Below are 22948 nucleotides of genomic sequence, written 5' to 3' on the forward strand. Positions count from 1 at the left end.
CTCGTGCCCCAGGTACGTGACTGATGTCATTCCGAAATGACACTTCTCCCACTCCGCCGTCAGACCATTTTCCTCCAAGATCTTCAGCACCGCTTCCAACTTCTCGTCGTGGTCTTCTAGCTCCTTCCCCATTATTAGGATATCATCCTGGAAGTATTGCACTCCCTCTATACCCTTAAATAGGCGGGCCATCAGCTTTTGGAACACTGCAGCTGCGGATGCTAGTCCGAAGGGCATGCGACAGAACTGATAGCATCCAAACGGCGTTATAAATTACGTCAATTTCTTGCTCGAGGGGTGCAGCACCACCTGGTGCTATGCCGATTGCAGGTCGATGGTGGAGAACCATTTCACGCCTTTCGTGCGGGCCAACATTTCCTCTATGCGTGGTAAGGGGAATTTCTCTACCACAATGCTCTTGTTCAATTCTCGGAGATCCACGCATAAGCGCACCTTGCCTGACGGTTTCATGGCCACTACCAGTGGCGCCAACCACTCCGCGCTGTCGATCGGTTCGATGATTCCCCCGTCCTCCAGTCGGTGTAGTTCCTGTTGCACAGCCTCTCTCACTGCGATCGGTATGTTCCTCACTCTGTGCGCCACAGGGCTGACGTTTTCCTTGAGGACGATCTTGTGGGTAAACTTCTCGAGTTTACCGATCTTGCCGCCAAACACTTTCGGGTGTCCGCCCCGCCATTTCGCTGCTGTCAACTCATCTCCGTCCAAGGTCACCAGCACTTGGATGTCCCCTCCTGGGTTCAGCTGTACGCCCAACTCTCCTTGGTCCATCCACCCTAGGACTGATGGTCCCTTCTCCGCGACATATAATTTACAGTGGGCGCTGCGTTCTTTAAATTGGAACAGCAGTCTCCTAAATCCGACCATCGGAATGGGTTCCCCTGTGTAGGTAACCGGTCGTATATCAGGTGGTTCTAGGCTTGAGCCCAGTGTGGGTTCGAACCTCTCGTTCCACACCGATCTTTGGACGATCGTGTGAGGGGACCCCGAATCCGCCACTATGGTGATTCCTACTCCTCCAATGAGCATGTCGCACTGGGGCTTGCGCGCTCTTCTCCCCTCGATGCCCAGTACCTGGTCTTCCACGCACAGGACTTCGTCGTCTTCCTCCTGGCCTTCTTCTTCTTCACCTATGTCCTGTGCCACGAATTTCACAACACGTTGTTTCCCTTTCCTTCTGCACACCTTCTCGTAGTGGCCGACCAGGCCGCAAAACGCACATTTGGCTCTGAAGGCGGGGCACCGTTTGTCATGTGCCGCGTGGCTCGGGCTACCACATCTGTAGCACCTCGCCGTTTCTCCCTTGTCTTGCTTCCATGGCTGTCCCGGTTTTCCTTTCGCCTTGTATGATCCTCTGTATTCTCCAGGCGCCGGTTTTCCTCTTCCCTGCTGGTCTGCGTCATCTACCTTGTTTATCGTGAGTCTCGGGGCTTGATCTCTCTTTGCTGCTTCTGCGCAGCGCTTGGTCAGCTCTGCCCTCTTCACTATGGCAATCACGTCTTTCAGCGTCGCATCTCCACTCGCCCACAATTTGTCTTGCACCGATTTGCTTGTCGTGTGCATCACGATTTGGTCTTTGATGAATTCATCTTGCAATCCTCCATATTTGCATGTTATCGCAAGCTTCCTCAGTGCCGCCACGTAATCGTCTATCGTTTCCCCCGCTTCTTGCTTCCTCTGCTGGAAGTTGTAGCGGTCGATGGAGGTGCATGCTGCGGGACGATAGTGGTTGTCCAGATCTTCGAGGGCATGTTTGAACACGTCGGTGTCCGCTGCCTGTCTGGCGACCGGTGTGAGGTTCTGGAATACCCGTATGCCTTCGGGTCCCAGGTTGTGCAGTAGTATCCTCTTCCTCCTGGCGCTGGAGAACGCCTCCTCATTCTCATCTTCCAGCGCTTCTGGGTAATTTTTGAAGTACTCCCTCCAGTCTTCCCATTTCATTTGGGGTTCTCCTGGCCGCGGGAGGAACGGAACCGGCGTCGTTAATGCTGATGCCTGCGCACTCATCTTGGCATCCACCTGTTTCCTCGGGCTACCTGGCGCTTCTGTCCTTTCCCCCCTTCTTCGGGTCACTGGGATCTCGTCGGAGCTGCCTGCGCCGTCTCCACCCGATTCCGCCAGGGTCTCTACTGCCGCACCACGGTTCGCCCCTGACGTTCTTCTTCCTCGTGGTCGGCTCACTTACTGCTCTTGCGCCTCCCTCTGGCGTCCGTCTGCCTCTGCCGCGCTCTCTCGGTGCGTTGGTGTCTGTCCTCGACCTCCAGGATCTGTTCTCCGCGTGTTGAGCCGTCCCCCTGCGTAGGCCGTCCTCCTATGTGCAGGTTGGGGGCACCTCTCTCACTGTGGGTCACCCGGTCCGCTTTATCCCATCCTCGTCGCCACTGTAATGTTGCTACTTTGCATGTGGAGCCAGGACCCCTCAAGGATAAGCAGGAGACAGGTTATGGCTGGGTAAACTGCCTTTATTAACCTTACAGATCACTTCACCAAGAGAGCGCCGGGCTGTGAGCTCCGTTCGCTTCTCTCGCGCCTCGATATCTCTCGCGCATGTGCAGTAGCGTCCTAGATGGCCGCTACGCGCATTCCTACTCTGACGTAGTGCGCGTCAACTAGACCGCGACACTACAGAACTCTGCATGCTCCTGGTCGCGTGCAGCACAGAAACGTACTTCGACCACACAAGGGGGCATATTTACAAGCAGGGGATAAAAAATTATCGCCGCTTCTGCGGCCGTTTTCGGACGATAAGCGGCGATAATTTTATCACCTAATTAGCATGGTCACGCTAACGCGTGAAACCTTGCTTTAGCGTGGGGATTTCTAACGCCCAGCTTTGCATCTCTACTGAGATGCAAAGTGGGCGTTCCTGACCTAACATGACAGGAGAAATGTTGCTAAGCGACATTTCTCCTATCATCAAGCCCCACGCTATGAAGCATAGCGGCAGGAAAAGTAGCGATAACCCCTGTTATCGCTACTTTCCTTACGCCTGCTTCAGGACTGACTATATCCTATGGAGGGTGGATATCATGGCTAAGTTTGTGAGTCCCTATCATCAAGCTAACGCCACACTGCGTGAGATTATCGCTGGGTTTCCGGTGATAATCTCACGTTAGGCAGTTAGCGTGAGGATTTTTATCGCTGAGGAGATAAGCGTTGCTAATAGCACGCTATCTCAGCGATAAAAATCCACGCTAGCCGGCGATAATTATCCTCACGCTAAGAGCGCTGAGCGATAATTATCGCTGGGTGTTGCTGATATGCCCCATGGTTCCTTTGCAGATTTTTATGGTTTTAAAAAAAAAACTTTGGCAGCTTTTCACTTTGAAAAGCACTGAAGTTTAAAAATGTAGTGCAGTAAGCCATGTTACTACTTTACACCCCCCCACCTAATTGCATACTGCACTCTTTGCGATTATATATCCTTCCTTTATATGCACATGTTCACTAAAAAACTGACTTATGGTTCTGACAAATGCAGAAAAATACTGAAACTCCCCAGTTATGGTAAGCAACGCACAAAACAAAGCCATCATTTGCGTAGCTTGTTCATGCCCAACGGAAGAAAAATAAAGAAAAGGGAAGCCGCACGGTGACTGGCACACGTGATGCCATTTGCTGTGCTTTGGTAACCATAAGTGGCACATTTCAGTGGGCTTCCACATTTGAGCCAGAACTGTAACTCAGTTTGTAAACTCTGATTTTTCAGTGATCCAGTGACCAGCACCATTGCTGATGGTTATATCAACAATTTAGTCAGGAAATGCAAACAAAATCTAATCATTCAAATTTCTCATCAGTGTACGTTTTTAGCTGGACTTTGAACAAAATCACTTTTTCAAGCTAATTGCCCCCTAAATAAACATGTAATTTGAAAAAGACTTAACATTTCCACATATAATATGGCCCTTTATTGCCATCTCAGGGATCTACTGGCATTTACAAGCCATTCGCCTTCGACCGCGTGATTTAGGATGGCACCGGAACATTCCTAATGGCAAAATTGGGCCATATTACAAAGTTACCTTATAAGGAAGGGAAGAGATGTGGCGCAGTGGCCAGGGCGACTGACTCTGGAATCTGGGGATCATGGTTCGATCCCCGGCGCGGGCAGCAGATTAGCCCAGCACCATGTGACTCTGGGCAATAGCTTGCTTAATCTTCCCGATGGCCACAGTGCCTAGAGACCCTTACGGGTGATTGTTCGCGCTTTACAAATGTGGATTATTATATATAAGTATCTAAATCCAATTTTGGCTGAACATTTGTAATGAAGTTTGCCAAATTTCAGCTACTATTCTGGGATAAACATTTGTCACTTTTCGTGACAACATTACAAAAGGAAATCTTGGAGTCTGCAAAATGTACATATTTCAGTAATAACCAAATACGGAAATAATGCAGACAAAATACCAAGACAATCAGGATATACAGTTGTAAGCAGTTTCAGCTGAGAAATATTAATTACAGGGTAGTTTTTAAGTTCTTGCAACTACCAAGCATTTCTTTTATCATATTATCCCTTTATAAAGAAAATTTCACGGGTGACTTTTAGTCAGTGCTTAATTTGTTTGAAAAAAAGTACCTGTGCCCTCGTCAGAAGGCCATCGCAGCTTGCACCACCCATTGCCACTGCCGATGACAGTACCGACATACCTATTACCAATCGCACTGTTACAAGTGCGACTGTTCACATGGTTCGAGGCCCCCAAAGCCATAGAGTGATTTGGGTGGCAGATATTAGTTGTTTTTAATATATATTGAAATACTAAACAACTGTTGTTCTGCTCATCTTTAAATTCCACTAACAAAGTCACCATGTGGCAGCTGTCATAAGTGCTGGTGTTGACAATTAAATGCTGGTGCAGACACCACCGGCTCAAATTAAGCGCTGGTTTTACTCCAAATTAGGCATTCCCTCTGTGTATCGCCAACCTCTAGTTCAAGCTGTGGGCCATAAGAAGTTCAGAACGTTGAAGTGTATGTGAGCCCTTGCTCCATCCTTTTCTTTTACCGACTTGGAAACTTCCAGCATCATCTTTATCATCCATCCCTCACTTTGTCATTCTCTGTTCTTTTTGTCTCTTTGCCATCACCCTTCTCTCCACTTTTGCTTCCTAGCCTTCCCTCTATATACCAATCTCTTTCCTCACTTCATATTGTACTTGGCCCTTTCTTTCTCTTCATCTGCTTATCCAGAATTATTTCCCTCATCTCTATCCTTTTTCCCTCAACTTTTTCTCTCTTTTTACTCTCCTCTCTGTTTGTTTCTACTCCCCACTAAGGGGCATATTATCAAGCCCATTTTCGCCGCTTTGGTGGCCGATTTGGGCCGAAAACGGCGATTCAAATATCGCACTATTATCAAGGACATGCTACAGCATGTTTCCTTGATTTAGTAGCCGTTTTCTCCATTTTGCATGTCTGTGATTATTATCGCTAATGACATGCAAAGTGGGTGTTCCTCACAATGTCTGCATGATTAACGTGGCAAACACAACTTCGCACTATTAACAATGCGGCCCCAGCGATAAAACAAACCGCGCTAACCGCGGTTATCGCATGAAGTTAACGTCTGCTTTTTCTTTTACTTAGCTATGCTGATAATGGGAGGTGGATCGCCATCTTACGACCACACTCCTCTATCAGCAAGTGTCTCCATAGTCATCGCTGGATTTCAGGCGATGTTTCTGTTTCTCGCCGTCTATCGTTGGAATTACATCGCCTGTTTGCAAAGCGTTGATAATACGCCGCTAACACGGCGATGTAATTCAGTGATAGACGGCGGTAAACAGAAACGCACTAAGTGCGCTTAGCGCTGTTTATCGCTCTTCTTTGATAATACGCCCCTACGTCTCTCATTTCCTTTTTTCTCTCTCTCCTTTACTTATCTCTCCTCTGCTATAACCCCTCTTATTGCTCCAAGAAAGAGGGTAAAAGAGTTGTTTCACTGCAACATTGTCAAGAAAAGCATTTTCGTGTTACCAGTTTGTAGCCATATTGTTCTTTAAATGTATTTCAGTTATTCGTGTTTTTTTCTGAAGTTCCATCGCTCTTGAGCTGTGTAGGGCGCCCTCCCACTCCATCAACGGATGGAGTTTCATTAGAATGAATCTCTCTGTCTCAATCTGGTATGTCAGTGCACAGTTGTTAAGTCAGGAAGGCTTACCCTACGCACCGGAAGCTTTTCTAGCAAATTGTTGTAGCCTACTGCGAGGGATTAAGTCCACATCCCACATCCAAGACTTGCTACTTGTACTGCTAAAAACCAGCAGCTCCCCCGGAGGCCGGGGATGGAAGGAGGTGCACCCCGTGCTGTGGCTACTCGCCGGCCACAGATATTCTGGGTCCGGGTTGACTCTGTGGCGTTCTCGGTCACACTCCCTAAACTGCAGCAGCCTTTCCTGTTGTGCGCTAGCAAGAAAGGCAGCCCAGGTATGTGGTGGGCTTCATTTCTGAACGGCCTTGGGTGGGCCAGCATCTTCCCTTGGTGGGCCTGGCCCGCCTGGCCCGCCCTCTAGAACCGGGCTTGCATTTAGGTCATACGGACTGTGAAGAATCCATGCTCACACAACAAAAAGAAGTATAGGAAATGAGCCACGCCCATTCAGCAGGAGAGTGGTGAGGGTGTGGTATGTAGCTGGTCGCCCATTTTGGAGCACACAGGCGCAAGCATGGTGTGGTAGTGCACTGTCATTTTGAAACAACACATTTTCCATTGAAATTGCCACTAAATGTGCACAGACATACAGTTTTACTAGTAAAAATATATAGGATCCAAACAAAAGATTATGTGTAGGGTTTCAGCAAATATTTTTCATTTGCACATTACCACCTCTCCTGCCTTGATTTTTTTTGCTCATATTCAAATCTTTCTTTCTATCACACTTCATAATTACAAAATAAATGTGACTCATTTGTGCTTTCCGAACTGGTGATGTGTATTTCTGAATATTTGTACATTTCATTGACAGTCATTTAAACTTTGTTATGCGTTGTACGCAGTAGACACCCTACAGCCTTCCTGTCGCGCTCCCTCTGTGCCAGCAGGATTGTCCTACAGTTCAATGGACGGCTTTACATGACCCTCTCCCTGTGCTGTTCCAGCAAACCCCAGTCTCAGTCTGTCAGAAGACACAGCCTGACACTTGACCTCTGTCTTGGAGCACGATAAAAGTAAAGTTTACAGTACTCTTTCTTGCTCATTCACCTTCTGACCTTCAGCACGGTTCTTTTGGAGGTGCTGTGGCACCCCCTGCAGCCATACTTCCAGTGCCTATGCGGTAGAAACTTAAGAAGAAGAGAAAACACAGAAGGAGGAATAAAGCAAAGTAAAGGAGAATCCTGCTGCAAGAGGAACGCCGAGGGCCTTATTTACAATGAATTAACGCAGCGCTGTGCCACAAGCCATTTGGCTGCGCCGCGCTGGGGATGCGTCATATCAACAGCAATATGAAGGATGCCTTTGCTCCCCCTGCGCTGGCGCACAATGAGCTGCCAAGCGCCATGGCAGGTACCCGTGCACCGTGGTGCAAGGGTGCCTGCATCAGGGGAGGATTGTGTTTGTGCAGGAAGGGACATCTTCCTGTACAGAAACTATCACAGAAGGATATTTCCTCTTCCTACGTGTGCCTCAGAATGACTTGGTGGGCCTCTGATAGCTGCTGGATTTACAATAAGGGATCCACCGGCTTCAGAAAATATCTGAAAGTTGCCATTTTCAGTAAGCAAAGCATTTCACTGAAAGCAGCGCAAACTGCCCTCTATGGTGCCCTGTCTCAGGCTCAAGAGTGTGTTTTTGGGCAGCACTATTACAGAGACCTGCAGAGCATGCTGGGTAATGAGGCTGCTGCAACTTCATTTAAGAAGAGTGATACAGGAGAATCGCAGCGGCTGCGTGCCTGGAGATGCTGCCATGGAATATTGATTGGTTAATGTAGGCGAGTGGTGGGAGCAACAAGTGCGGTGGTATCTTCTATTCATGCAGACTTGGCGCAAGTTGGGAACATCTAAGTATACATTTTGTAGGACTTTGCCATTTGAAATGGTGAATAGCCAAAAGTAGTAAAGTTACTACCAAGTGTAAGAGTAGATTTACTGATGAGTACATTTTCTTTTGGGATTAGACTCCAATATATGTTTAGGAGAAAGCGCATGACGGCAAATCACTGATGGTGGGTTCTTGTATCACTTGTATACAGGCTCCTTGACTGACATATAAGAAAGAAGGTGTATCACTGATTTCAATAGGCGTACTTGATAGGTGTCCCATTGGGTGGTTTGTACTTGAGCCATAACAGAGATCAGGAGGCTCACGCCTTAGTCATTAACGGTTTGAGTTTTCATGGTATGGCTGCCGTGTATCACCCGCACTCACCTTAAACTCCATGGCTTTCATGGCTCTGCCCCGCTGGTCGCGCATCCCAAGGAAGAGCTCCAGTGTGACGTTCAAGATGGCTGCCTCGGTGATATCCTGGTGTGTGCTGGAGGTCCAGGAGAAGGACATGGCCTTCGACCAGAAGTTGGGGAAGAAGCTGTAGACCCCATGGGGGAGGAACATCAGGGCCCAGACACAAGGAAAGAGCCAAACCAAGGAATAGTCCATATTAGATACATTTATCTGCAGGAAGATCAGGAAATTTAATTAGACGTAGAGGCAGGAAGTAAGACATAGAGAATAAGAGACTGTGTGAGAAAGCACAAGAGAAAAAAGCGAAAACATTATTAATAAAAACATGTTTTTATGGTACTACATACCACTCTTGTGTTGAATCTAAGCTCTTTAAGCAACAGATGGCAATATTGCCCAGTCAACTGGTATTCAGTTTTCCGACCTTAGAAGGATGGAAGGCTACAATGGCATTCCAGTAATTCAAATTAAAAACTTGCAGATTAAAGAAGATGTTGGTGATAAGTGCTCAACTCACTGAGCCATCTTGCTTAAAATTATTATTATCAACATCATCATCACCAATAATTACGACCATAAGGTTAAAAGCGCCCTCCACTGTGGCACACCGTAGGTGGTGCGTATTGGGTGATTCTGCACTGACATCCTTGGGAAGAGCTCACAAGGACACTGGGTCAACCAATCAAGGTTCACCTCCCACTCCCTGACATGGGAACGTCTACCACCAATACGGTGATGCTTCTTTGTGGTGGGTGACGTCGACAAGCCCTGATCGATGATAACCCTTCCACAAGTGTGAGAACATGAATAGTAACACAGACCGAGGGAATTCTCACAAAGCTAGCCCATTGTTGACTGTGAAACCTTGAACACTCAGAAGAGAACCACAGTAGAACCCAAGTGTAAAGTGACAAGTTACCTCCTACTTAAGTTGGAGATCAGCACCTTCACATGCTGGCCTTTGGTCATGGAAGACAGACGAATCTCTGCTTCGCTGGGACGAATGCTGAACCATCCTGTATGACAGGGCCAGCACCCTTTCTGTCCATTCCATGCACTGCATTAAAATTGATCCCAACTTGCAGACACCAACCCCCCACGCTTCCTTTGCTGGGTAAATGAAAGCCCTGAAAGTTGTTAGTGGGGCATACATCAACCCGGGACGGGCTCAGAATCAGAATGCTTTGTAAAAACACCTGCCATCAGCACCAGTTTCCCACAGATGATGAATGGGGGTAAGCCTGGCCTAGAATGTGTGTGTGTATATATATATAGTCTCGGGGTGAATCGTCAAGCGGGGGCCGAGAAAAAAGGGGGGTCCCAAAACGTGTTTTCCCCATGCAGTTTTCCATAGGAACCTTTAATCGCAGCTACAGCCCGAACTGCTGAACAGAATTGCACCAAATTTGGCAAAGAGGTAGCCCTTGGTTCACACTAGTGCCTTTTAGTTAAATGGTGTAAATCTGTTCAGTAGTTCCTGAGAAAATCAAAAGTAAAATCACATATATATCTGGGCAGAGCCTAATCACACATCTCATCGTGAGATCTGATTGGCTGTTAGCACTTCTTCCAAGAAGTGTTGGCAGCCATCTTGGGACCAATATACATGATAGCACCTCATTAAAAAGCATTGCAGTTAATAGAAGGTTATAATACTTTAGTTACATTATAAATCATTTGTTGATGGTACCATACTTATTTTAGGAATTGTGGTGTGTTCTAAGGTGATTTTATCATGTGAAAAAATCCCTTCTGCTGGGATATCATGTTTGAGAGAAAACTATTTTCTCATGCTTTTCCCACAGAGGTTTGGAAGGTGATCTATAAGCTAAACTGAGAGCATATTTTCTGTAAATTCACATTATCTTTCTCAGTCATGTGAGAATGAAGTCTGACATTCTTAGTAAAACATGTACATCCAACAAGGGCAGATACTATCAGTTGATTCCTTTGTGTTCTACTGCAGCTTCCCAGAGTGTTCTAAAGAACAACTAGAGTGCTAACAGTCCTACTTATGACAAACGTATTGCACACCTGAAGCCATCTTGATTGGAATAAAGTGGTAACTCTTAAAACATTTAATTTAAAAAGGAACAAAACGAGGGGGTTCATTTTGCCATAGAAAGTATGATTAGTGCTGCGGAAAGAAAAATTAGGGCACATTTTGAGTATCTTCTCAAATTCTCTTCTATTTCATTAAATAATTCTGACATGCAGCCTGAAACATGCACTTTCAAAACCAGCAGCAGACTTCCCTGGTGAGCAGTAGCTTTACTACAGTGATCTAATGAGCAACTAGAGTGCTAACATTCTGAATTTATGACAAATGTGTGACATATCTGAATGCCTTCTTGATGGAATCAAAGTAAAAAACTAAAAGTATTTCCTACTGAGGAGACTGTAGTAAATGAAGAAATTAGGAAACTTCATAACAAAATAAGTCTCCCAAGATGGCCACCAGAAACAAAAGAGCCCAAATGTAGCACAAATATCACCCAGATGTAGCCCAAGTATAGCCCAATGACAGAATGTTCCAGAGTGTTCTAAAGAACAACTAGAGCGCTAACAGTCTTACTTATGACAAAAGTATGGCACACCTGAAGCCATCTTGATTGGAATAAAGTGGTAACACTTAAAACATTTAATTTGCAAAGGAACAAAATGAGGGGGTTCATTTTGCCATAGAATTTATGATTAGTGCTGCAAAAAGAAAAATTAGGGCACATTTTGACTTCTCAAATCCTCTTCTATTTCATTAAAAAAATTCTGACTTGCAGACTGAAACGTGCACTTTGAATACCAGCAGCAGACTTCCCTGGTGAGCAGTAGCATCACTACAGTGATCTAATGAGCAACTAGAGTGCTACCATTCAGAATTTATGGCAAATGAGTGACACATCTGAATGCCTTCTTGATGGAACCAAAGTAAACAAGCATTGAAAGTGCAATAGGTCTCGCCCTCATTTAAGTTAAAGCAATTCTGTTTGCAATTAGGTGGCTTTTTAGCTTTGCTTGTATTAGTGTTTTTCAAACTTTCATGTACATAACATGCATATATATGCATGTATGTATATGTATGCATGCATTTATATTTGTATTTATATAGATATGCAGATTATATATATGAACATATTCACTGAAAAAAACATAGGTTTCAGAGATGTTATAGTTAGAAATTAGCATTTAAAAAAACCTTAGAAATTCACAGAAAAAACCATAGGTTTCAGGGGTGTTATAGTTAGCTGGACATTTCACTCATACAAAACCATAGAAATTCCTCCGTTATAGTTAGTTCTGCTAACTATAACTCGAGCGTCCGCAATGCACTGCTGATGATGTCACATATTGCATCATTCATGACATGGTCAGTGACATCACTGATGACATCACTGATGACATCTCAAATGACATCACTGATGACATCACTGATGACATCATCCAGTGAATGTGGTTTAGTTTGAAATTTAAATATGTATTATATATATACCAATCTGTATTGAAGATTGAGTGGATATATAACTGTCTGAATTTCTCTGGTTTTGTATGAGTGAAATGTCAGCCAAACTATAACATCCCTGTAACCTTTGGTTTTTTCCATTAATTTCTAAGGTTTTTAAATGCTAATTCCTGACTATAACATCCCTGAAACCTGTGGTTTTCAGTGAATTTCTAAGGTTTGATAAATGCTAATTCCTAACTATAACGGTCCCTGTAACCTTTGGTTTTTTCAGTGATTTAAAAAAAATAGAAGTCGCATTTGCAGAGTGGTGGAGAAAGGAGGCTGGGCTTCCGACCGGCTCTCAGGAATTCCGTTAGGCATGGTTACTACTGTTACATTTTCACCATTCCTACAAGCTTTACCCTTTGAACATTTCTTGAAGCCATCTCTGGGGGCAAGCCGCATGCTACTGGTAATGTGGGAAGTAAAACCATGTTTTACCAGGTAATCCCTCCATGCTTTAGATTTTTTGTACGTGATTTGTGGTAGTTTAGTAACCATCATACCTATGACTGGGTCCTGCTTAACGAGATGCCAGTATTTGCGCTAGATTTCTCGAACTTTGCCATGTTCTGAATTGTATGTAGTTATAAACCTACAGGGCCCTTTCTTTATAGATGCTTTCTTCTTAGATGTATTAGAAGTTTAAAAAAGAACAGCTCTCTAGCTAGGGCTCTAGCTTTTTTTAAAGCTGCTTCTGAAACTGAACTGGGATATCCTCTCTCTCAAAAACTGTTTCTCCTTTCACTCTCAATTTTGCTATACTCCTCCACTGTACTACAAGCTATCCTGGCATGGTAAAATTCACTAAAGGGTATACTTTTTATCAATGGGGTGGGATTTGAGCTATATGCCTGCAAGATGGTGTTACCTGCTGTCGGTTTTCTGAATACAGTTGTCTCCAGCTTTTCATTACCTACCCAGATCCGATATCCAAGCACTCTATCAATTTGATACTCATCTTTCCTGTGAATTTAATGCTTAGGGTATTCACAATAAGGTACTGTATGAAAAGTTCCACTTCTGCCTCTGTACCCTGCCACAGTACAAAGACATCATCTATGTACCGAAGCCACACAGTGAGATTTTCAGGGTTCCATGATTGGCCCACCAAGCACCTGCTCCTCCCAGCAGCCCATATGCAAATTGGCATAGCTGGAGGCGAAGCAAGTGCCCATGTCCATTCCCTGTTCTTGTTGAAATCGTTCATTAGCAAACAGAAAGATATTCTTAGCCAGGCACCATTACATCATTTCTATCAGCATTTGCGTATGCATTGCAAAACCTATTTGTATCATTGACAAAAAATGCTAAGTTGCCCTTAGACCACCCTGGTGTCTAATGCTGGTGTATAAAGTAGATACATCTAATATTATCAATAGAATATTCTGTTCCCATCTTACATCATATATATGTTTTAGAAAATCAGCAGAATCTTTTAAATATAACGATAATGTAGTCACAATGGGGTTTAAAAAATAATCAATATATCTCGATACATTTTTGAATATACTGTTTTGAGCAGCAATGATCGGTCTACCAGGGGGTTTCTGAAGGTATCATATATGTATATACACATATATATGATGGCGACATCATAATAAAAATCTAAAATACAGCACCTACTTTGTGGTCCGTGTTCATATGTGGCGGGGGCATCTCGAGTGCCAACGATGAGCGAGATATATATATATTTAAGCAACTAAATCACATAGTTTATAACACCACCAAGCGCAAGACTAATAAACAAGAAATACAATACCATTTATTAATGTCCAAATTAAAAACAAACAACGAAATTGTCATCCGCAATGCCGATAAAGGGGGCAATTTGGTGCTGTGGAATAAAATTGATTATGTCGAAGAGGCTATGAGCCAACTGAGGGACACTAAATGCTACAGCCGAAGTGATCACATTACTTTGAGGAAGGTATACAATGACTACAAAATGAAACTGGTAGCATGGAAAAACGCAGGACTGCTAACACTTGATGAATTCAAAGTTATGAAAAATAACAATCCAGTAACATCAATTCTATATTGTATCCCCAAAATACATAAGAATGCCAACCAACCCCCCAGAAGACTAATCATTTCAGCCCGCAAAAGTCTACTCGAAATACATCGTGATACATGGATTTCTATCTGCAGGGACATGTACAACAGCTTGCCTCATATATCAGAGACACGAACGACTTTTTATCTATAATGTTGAACTTTACTTGGCAAGATGACTTTCTGCTAAACACCCTAGATGTGACTTCCTTATATACGTCTATAAACCACCGAGACGGACTAAGAGCATTACAGTACTTTTTAGCTCAAAGAGTACCACAATATGCACAACTTAACCTCATGCTGATGAATATGGTAGAATTCTTCCTTTGTTATAACATATTCATGTTTCAGAATAATTTGTATCAAAAGCTACGAGGTGTTGCTATGGGGGCCAGCTTCTCCCCCAGCTATGCCTGCTTACATATGGGGTGGTGGGAGGAGCTGGTCCTACTCAAGGAGCACACAACATTTGTAAAAAATAACATCAAAGTTCGATGGAGGTTCATTGATGATCTCTTCCTAGTCTGACAGGGAACAAAAGCTGATGCAGACAATTAATTGTGGGGTTTAACTTTAATCAATTGAATTTGCATTTTACTGCATCAGTCAGTACGTAAAGTGTAACCTTCTTAGATGTACAGGTTTTCATAAAAAATGTCCATCTAGAAACCAAACTCCACAAAAAACCTACAGCAGGTAATGCAGTGTTGCATGCTGGAAGTTCACATCCCCAACATTTAATTCGGAGCACCCCATATGGGGAGATGCTCCAATTAAGACGCATCGGCAGTTGTGAAGAGGATCTTAAGGTAGCCCAAGCCAACAGTGAAAGAAGATTCCTAGAAAGGGGCTATACGTCACACTGCCTGGATGCAGCCATCAAGAAAAGGAACTCTATCCCTAAAGAGACCCTTCTCAATAAACACGTTGAGGTAGAATACAAATAAAAATGAATGGACACCTTCAGATTCATTTTGGGATACAGTAAACAAGAAAAGTACATTAGAAAGATCATGAAAATAAACTGCCCTCTAGTGTTAGGAGACCCAATCATTGGCCACTTACTTGAAAAGAGGCCTGCCATCTCCTACAGCAGGGCAACCCCGATGAAAGATACCTTGGTCCAAAATGATCCCTGTAGCCAACCCAGAGGTCCATGGCTCACCCAAAGGGAAGGGTTTTCTAAATGTTAAGTGTGCAAGGCATGTCAGTTCGGAACAAACAAAACCTCCTACAAAACACCATATGGAGAACAAGAGAGACCGACCAACAAAGCCCTTACATGCAAATCTGACTATGTAGTCTATGTGCTGGAGTGCCCTTGTGGCCTACTTTACATAGGCAGTACTATACTGCAGAGGCACAAAAGAGTACTCCAGCACAATAAGGGCAATAAAGAAAGGGGATCAGTCATACCCGGTGGCCAGATATTTTAGTGAAGTTCACAATGCAGACCCCAAAGAGTTGAAATATTTTCTGATTGATTCTATTCCCCCAACAAGAGAGGAGGTAACAGGGAAAAGGCCCTTAGACAATTGAAATCATGTTATATTTTAAACCTCCATACAGAACATCCAAGAGGTTTAAACGCAATAGAAGAAATATATACATGCCTATAGCTAAGACGAGAAAGGGTGAACAAGACAAGGACATCATTAGTCATCAGGATATGGGAAAAACACAGGGTTTTTGCACAATTATAGCCGCCACTGCATTCCCATCTTTTAAAATATACACAGGTTAGATAGGTTTTTGACACATTTTTTATATTAGAAGTTAATGCACAAGCATTTAAAAAAAAAAATCAACTTGCTTTGGGCACCTTTTTCCGTGAGGTTTATATCTGATTTGCTTACATGATTTGCACTGTATATGCATTTGCACTTTGGCCAACTTCTTAACATTTTTAGATTGCGCACAGGAAAATTGGGATATTCATATCTGGATGGCCTTAAAAAGGCTCATTACCTGCATAATCCAAGTTTTATTATCAAGTAGGACTTTTAGTGCTTTTAATATTTAATAACAGTACAAAAGCAGTTTTATGGTTTTAGAATTATTGGTTCATAGGTTTTAACTATTACATTCTGGTATTTATACCTACATTGTTTTTAGTAATTTTAAACCTGCAACCAAATTTGTTGATGACCATGAAATCTGTCTTCATGTCTATGTTTACACCTTTTGGCATTTGTCACTTTAAGAAAAAAAGGAAAAAAACTACTAAAATGTAAAAAAAAATGGTATAAAAGAAAACCTACCTTCCGTGGTGTGTCATGTGATCAAGACCCTAGTCGGGTCGAAACGCGTCATGGCTGCTAAGGTCCAAGTGGAAAAATAAACTTTCAAGTCTGCACTGAATTGTGGTCCGTGCTCCTTTACTGGGTCAATCCGTCGAGGCTAACAAGGAGTGTTGCTGATTGATATATATAGATATATATTTTTATTTTTATTTTTATTTCAAAGAACCTCTGTTCGAGGACGCACTCTGAATCGAAATTTAGTACAGGCAACAGCTTCTCTCTCCCCAGATTAATCATGCAGCTGACCGTTCTGAAACGCGTAAGGCTGCATGATTAATCTGGGGAGAGAGAAGCTGTTGCCTGTACTAAATTTCGATTCAGAGTGCGTCCTCGAACAGAGGTTCTTTGAAATAAAAAAAAAATATATATATATATATATAGATAGATAGATAGATAGATAGATAGATAGATAGATAGATAGATAGATAGATAGATAGATAGATAGATAGATAGATAGATATATATATATATCTCCTAAACAGTTCGCTGGTTTCCCAGCCACTTTTGCGGTGGCGGGCTCAAGCGAGGTAGCGATCCTCATTCAATTCTCCACAAGCCTTTCCACGATGAAAAAAGCGTTCTTGAGCCCAGTTCCTTAGCGTGCTTATTTATTTAGAAATAGCAAACAAACGCCCGACGCGTTTCGGTGCCACTGCACCTTGGTCAGGAACTGGGCTCAAGAACGCTTTTTTCATCGTGGAAAGGCTTGTGGAGAATATATATATATATATATATATATATATATATTGTCCCAAGCTGCTATATTTAGTAGTTCGCCAATCCCACGATGTCGGTGCCGGTTCCGCGGCTACATCAACCGCAACACATTCATAAACAGCTTAAGCACACTTCCTCCGAAGGTAGTAAAGCAGGAGAACGGCACACCAGGAGAATGCACAATAATTTATTGTACACAAAGGGCAAGACGACGCATTTCGGGGTTAAGCCTTATTCCTGCTTTACTACCTTCGGAGGAAGTGTGCTTAAGCTGTTGATGAAAATATATATATATATATTCACTTAAAAAACCATAGGTTTCACACATGTTATAGTTAGCTGGACATTTCACTCGTAAAAAACCAATGAAATTCCCCCGTTATAGTTAGTGCAGGCAACTATAACTCACGCGACCGCAATCCTCTGCTGATGACGTCAGATATTACATTACTGTATTTAGACACCTATTTACCCATGTCTTCTTCCATTAATCTTTAGCTATACATATATTACAAATATTTATTTTTCAGAAAGACACATATGTAATCAGTGATGTAATATCTGACGTCATCAGCAGAGGATTGCGGTCGCGTGAGTTATAGTTGTCTGCACTAACTATAACGGGGGAATTTCATTGGTTTTTTACGAGGGAAATGTCCAGCTAACTATAACATGTGTGAAACCTATGGTTTTTTAAGTGAATTTGCAAGGTTTTTTAAATGCTAATTCCTAACTATAACGTGTGTGAAACCTATGTTTTTTAAGTGAATTTGCAAGGTCTTTTAAATGCTAATTCCTAACTATAACGTGTGTGAAACCTATGGTTTTTTAAGTGAATTTGTACGTTTTTTAAAATGCTAAGTTATGTATTTATTAATATTTTTTTTTTTCAGGTTTTTCACCGTGCGCGCACCGTTGTGCGTGCCGTGCGCAATCGGGCGCGCTCCCCGCGCTTTTTCGTCAAAAACATACATTTTTTTTCACCTTTGGGGGTCCGTCAGTGACCCCCTGACAAAGGCTAGGGGTCAGGAACTGTCCACCCTGCCCCCTTTTCACGTTCTCCACCTTTGTTTTTCACTGCCTCAGACTGAGAGAGACAAAATGGCGGCCGACACTTCCTGATTTCGACCGACTGGAATGTTTACTGTCATGTAACCACCAATCAGAATTACGCTCGCGCACGGCAGCGTGCACGTACGGTATGCTTACCGTACGCGCACGGTGCGCGCTTATAGATATATATGTACTTTTAACTGAAATATTCTCAGGAACTACAGAACAAATTGACTCCAGATATTCAAAAGGCACTTCCCTGACCTGAGGACTACCTCTCTGCCAAATTTCAAGTAATTCTGTTCAGCCGTTCGGGCTGTACCTTGGACTAAAGGTCCCTATTGAAAAATGCATGAGGAAAACGCGTTTTGGGACCCCCCTTTTTTCTCGGCCCCCGCTTGACTAATCACCCCGAGACTTTCAGGGTAGGAGCGGAGCGGAGCGCCCCACCTATTTTGAAAAATTCGCGAGGATTCGTCAACCGGCGCCAAAGTTATTCAAAATAGAATTTTCAGATTTCCTATGGAAACACGGTCCTAACTATAACTATCTACTGGGGACCGCCAGTAGATAATATATATATACACATACATACATACATACATTCATATATATATACATACATACATATATATCTATACATATATATATATTCACTGAAAAAACCATAGGTTTCAGGCACGTTATAGTTAGAAATTAGCATTTAAAAAACCTTAGAAATTCACTGAAAAAAACATAGGTTTTAGGGAAAGTTATAGTTAGTAGGACATTTCACTCGTACAAAACCAGTGAAATTCCCCCGTTATAGTTAGTTCAGCTAATTATAACTCGCGCCCTCGCAATGCACTGCTAATGACGTCACATATTACATCACTCATGACATGGTCAGTGACATCACTGATGACATCACTGATGACATCTCAAATGACATCACTGATGATTTCACTGATGACATCATCCATGTGATAAATTGATGCATCTTCTCACACCCTAATATTTTTATTTATTTATTTTAGCGATTTCTAAAGCGCCTGGTGACCCAAGGGCATCCCCGCGCTATGTAACTTGAAATCCTAGTGAGGGGGAGAGAGGGGGGAAGACGACCGAAGGGAGTTATTTAGGAAACAGATACACCAACTCTAAATTACAGACGGCCATTCTCAAAACCAATGACACTCCAACACCAATAACTACATACCCACTCACTGATTCTTAGGTCCACACACACATCCACTCACTCACCCGTACAATCACTCATACTTACGGTCACTCAGTACAGGACTATCATATGCACTCATACATCTATATAGACACTCACACACCACCACTCATCCATAGAGGTACTCACACACCTTGTCAGTCATGCAAATAATTAATCACACTCCCATTTACTCACCTATACAGTTATACACACACCAGATCACTTACTCATACAAATACTAGCACATTCCTACACTCTTATACAATCACTGATACAAGCACACACTATCCATACAGCTACTCTCATAATCACACACTCTCACTTATAGCGATTTATATACTCTAACACACATATATACTGCCTTTCACATATGTAGTTACTCACACATCTATTACTGAGATATACATTCACTCACTAAAACACCCATATACACACTCACCCACCAATACCGTCCATCACAGATGCACTCTTGAAACCATGCACCCAGTGAATCACCCACTCACACATCTATGCACAGAGTCACACACCCCCCACCCACACAAACACTCAGGCACCGATACAGATAGTAAGACAACCAATCAATAACTCATATAGACACTCATGTAGCTATTCACAAACCCATGCAGCCGCTTACACACCAACAGACAGACAGATACAGACATTCACACAGTTTAGTCAGTAACCCAATCATTCAGTAAGATACGTGTAATCACTCACTTATAGAGTCAGTCACACACATACTAAATCAATCATTCAGACACTTATACACCCACTCTTCAATATGCCTTTCCCTATATATATTAAACATAATTCAACTGTACAGAAACACACACTCACTGGATGATGTCATCAGTGATGTCATCAGTGATGTAATTTGAGATGTCATGAGTGATGTCATCAGTGATGTCACTGACCATGTCATGAGTGATGTAATATGTGACTTCATCAGCAGTGCATTGCGGGGACGCGAGTTATAGTTAGCTGAACTAACTATAACGGGGGAATTTCACTGGTTTTGTACGCGTGAAATGTCCTACTAAGTATAACTTTCCTTAAAACCTATGTTTTTTTCAGTGAATATATATATATATATATATATATATATTTCTCTTTGAGTCTCCCGTGTATGAGTTGCCTCCTCCTGAACGAGAGTTGCTTCGTTGTTTCCGGACCTCACGGAAGCCGGTCTCTTAATATTCTTTGCACAGTCTTCCCCAGTATTGTTGGAAGAAAAACGAAGCCTTGTGTGGTTTTTTCTGCAAATTTCTTTATTCCTCAGTCAACCGCTCGCCAAACGCATTTCGAGTGCGTAGCACCCTTGTTCACTGTGAACAAGGGTGCTACGCACTCAAAACGCGTTTGGCGAGCGGTTGACTGAGGAATAAAGAAATTTGCAGAAAAAAACACACAAGGCTTCGTTTTTCTTCCAACAATACTGGGGAAGACTGTGCAAAGAATATATATATATATATATATATATATATATATATATATATATATATATATATATATATATATACATATACAAACATATAGACATATATTCTAAGGAGCCTTAGTGGATACACAGTTTTTTGGTGGACCTGAAAGCTATTAAGAAAACAAAAATGCCTTTACAATGGATATTCTGACCTAATTATAACTACTCTAATCTCCGAAAGAGTAATATATATACCTATATCTATTACTCTAGCAGGAATTGGAGTAGCTATAGTGAGATTACAATTTATATTGCAGTTTTGTTTTCTTAATAACTTTCGAGCTGTACAACAAATCTGCACAACGTGTTTTTAAAAACCTCATTCCTCTACTTTAGCTCCTTCGTGAAAAGTTTAATGCCGATCTCTCAAACAGAGGCCAAGAAAAAGGGAAGGTCCCAAAACATAAATTTACCATTTTATTTTCCCATAGGAAAGTTTGCTCTCCAAAACAGAAAAAAATGGCTGAATTGAATTACACCAAATTTGCCACAAAGATAGAACTTTATTCAGAAAGAGTGTTTTTGGCAATTTGGTGTAAATTTGTTTAGTTGTTTTTGAGAAATTGGTCTTTAAAGTGATGTTTGTATTAGGCATGAAGGAGTTAACCTCCAGAAAAAAGTTATTGATATCTTGATCATTGGTGTCCAGGAATGTTCTGAATGCCCAATTTAAGGGACATGATCAATCATGATTGTCTGGCCACAACATGAACAGTATGTTGTGGCAGCCTTAACATGTCTCTGGCATATGGTCCCTGCAGCCTGTATATAAATGAAAATACAATATCGCAACAAGGTAGTGGTGGCCTAAACAGTAGCACATCAATCCGCCAGTGGTACGTTTCTTGATTTTAATCCTTATAGATGACGGTGCCCTCTCAAGGTAACAAAGACAGGAACATCCCTCTACCAAAGATGTTTGGTTAACGAGTATTCAAATGAAACTCGTTATTGTATTCTTTTATCAAAGAATTGCACCTCAACTCTCTAATAGTTTAGAGATACAGTTTTTAAAGTTATCTGCAAAGATATGGCCACATATAAAAACCCAATTCTTCCTATATTTATATATGTGTGGTCACAGGACAAATACGTCAGGTAAACACATGTCATAGGTAACTCTGTATTTTTAATCCGAAATCGTCATAACAACACATTGGCAAGTGACTGAAAAATCATGAAGATATTATATGCTTATGACATTGTTTTTGAACAAAGGAAGAATGTACAGTCACCAAATAAAGGCCCTATTTCTAAAGCCTTTCAAGTGGTGGCAGTTTGGAGCAGCCGACACGTGTTTCGTTACTTTCGGTAACTTTTTCAAGGCTTATTCATTGATATGTCAATTCTCTCTTTAAATGAAATGACCGCAGGTACTGGATAATGAGTAAGAATAGCAAGGATGTTCAGTAGCGACCCTAAGATTATTTGGTTCCAGTTCAATGATGTTTTATCCAATCAGGGGTTGGATATTTTTCATGTCTGTGTGTCCTTGATAGATTGGTCTTCTGTTGGTGTTAAATTAGTCTGGTTCGCCCCCTTGCTATCCAGAAGTTAATTGAAAATCATTTGCATCTTCTCCAAATGATAGTAACGCAGACTATTTGTATGCCTGAATGTGAATATTCGATATGGCGTGGACTATGATATGCCCTATATTTAAAGTAGAACGTTGTCTGAAGCAGGGGCGGTCCTGGTACCTCCGGGGAATTAAAACACATATAAGAGGCAAGGAGGAGTAAGCATGCCCCGACCACCAGCAGCACTTGGGGGCAGGTGATTCCCAAACAGACCGACCCTTGATTGGCTGACCACTAGGGGTGGGTAGTTAACTCTGCTCTGTGGGCAGAGTTTGTGGAGTTTGCAACTCCGTGCTATGCTGAGAGCATGGAGTTTGGCAAAACAGTCTGACTCTGCAGCGTGGCGGAGTTTGCACCCGCAGCCCACACCCTAATCCAAAGTTGAAGTTTACGTGACTTTCTCAAGCCAACATATCAAATGGAGAATCAGCCATAGTCCTCCCTTTGTTTTCATAGCTCACGGTTTAATGTGACAGGAAACCATTTAGTCCCGCCTATAAACAATCAAACTACACATCACTTTGACATCATAGTCTTAAAGAGCAGGATGTCAGGAAATGACCATCTCTAACCAATGAGAATCTGAGATTGGACAAGAGGACAGTTCATCATAAAGTCTGTACCATATT

The 22948-nt window shown here is 42.5% G+C and overlaps 1 protein-coding gene across 3 annotated transcripts in view; it reads right to left on the minus strand.

Moving 5' to 3' along the window:
• The window catches only part of LOC146808697 (von Willebrand factor A domain-containing protein 7-like), a 459434-nt gene that overhangs the window by 93725 nt on the left and 342761 nt on the right, over positions 1-22948 (minus strand). For all 3 annotated transcript variants that reach the window (XM_085615510.1, XM_085615509.1, XM_085615508.1), the window contains one exon: positions 8396-8638. In XM_085615510.1, the coding sequence (XP_085471636.1) occupies positions 8396-8623 (228 nt within the window). In that variant the 5' untranslated portion in view covers positions 8624-8638. The remainder of the gene's footprint in view (positions 1-8395; positions 8639-22948) is intronic.

Source organism: Triturus cristatus, chromosome 7, assembly GCF_964204655.1.
Source record: "Triturus cristatus chromosome 7, aTriCri1.1, whole genome shotgun sequence".
Taxonomy (NCBI): Eukaryota; Metazoa; Chordata; class Amphibia; order Caudata; family Salamandridae; genus Triturus; species Triturus cristatus.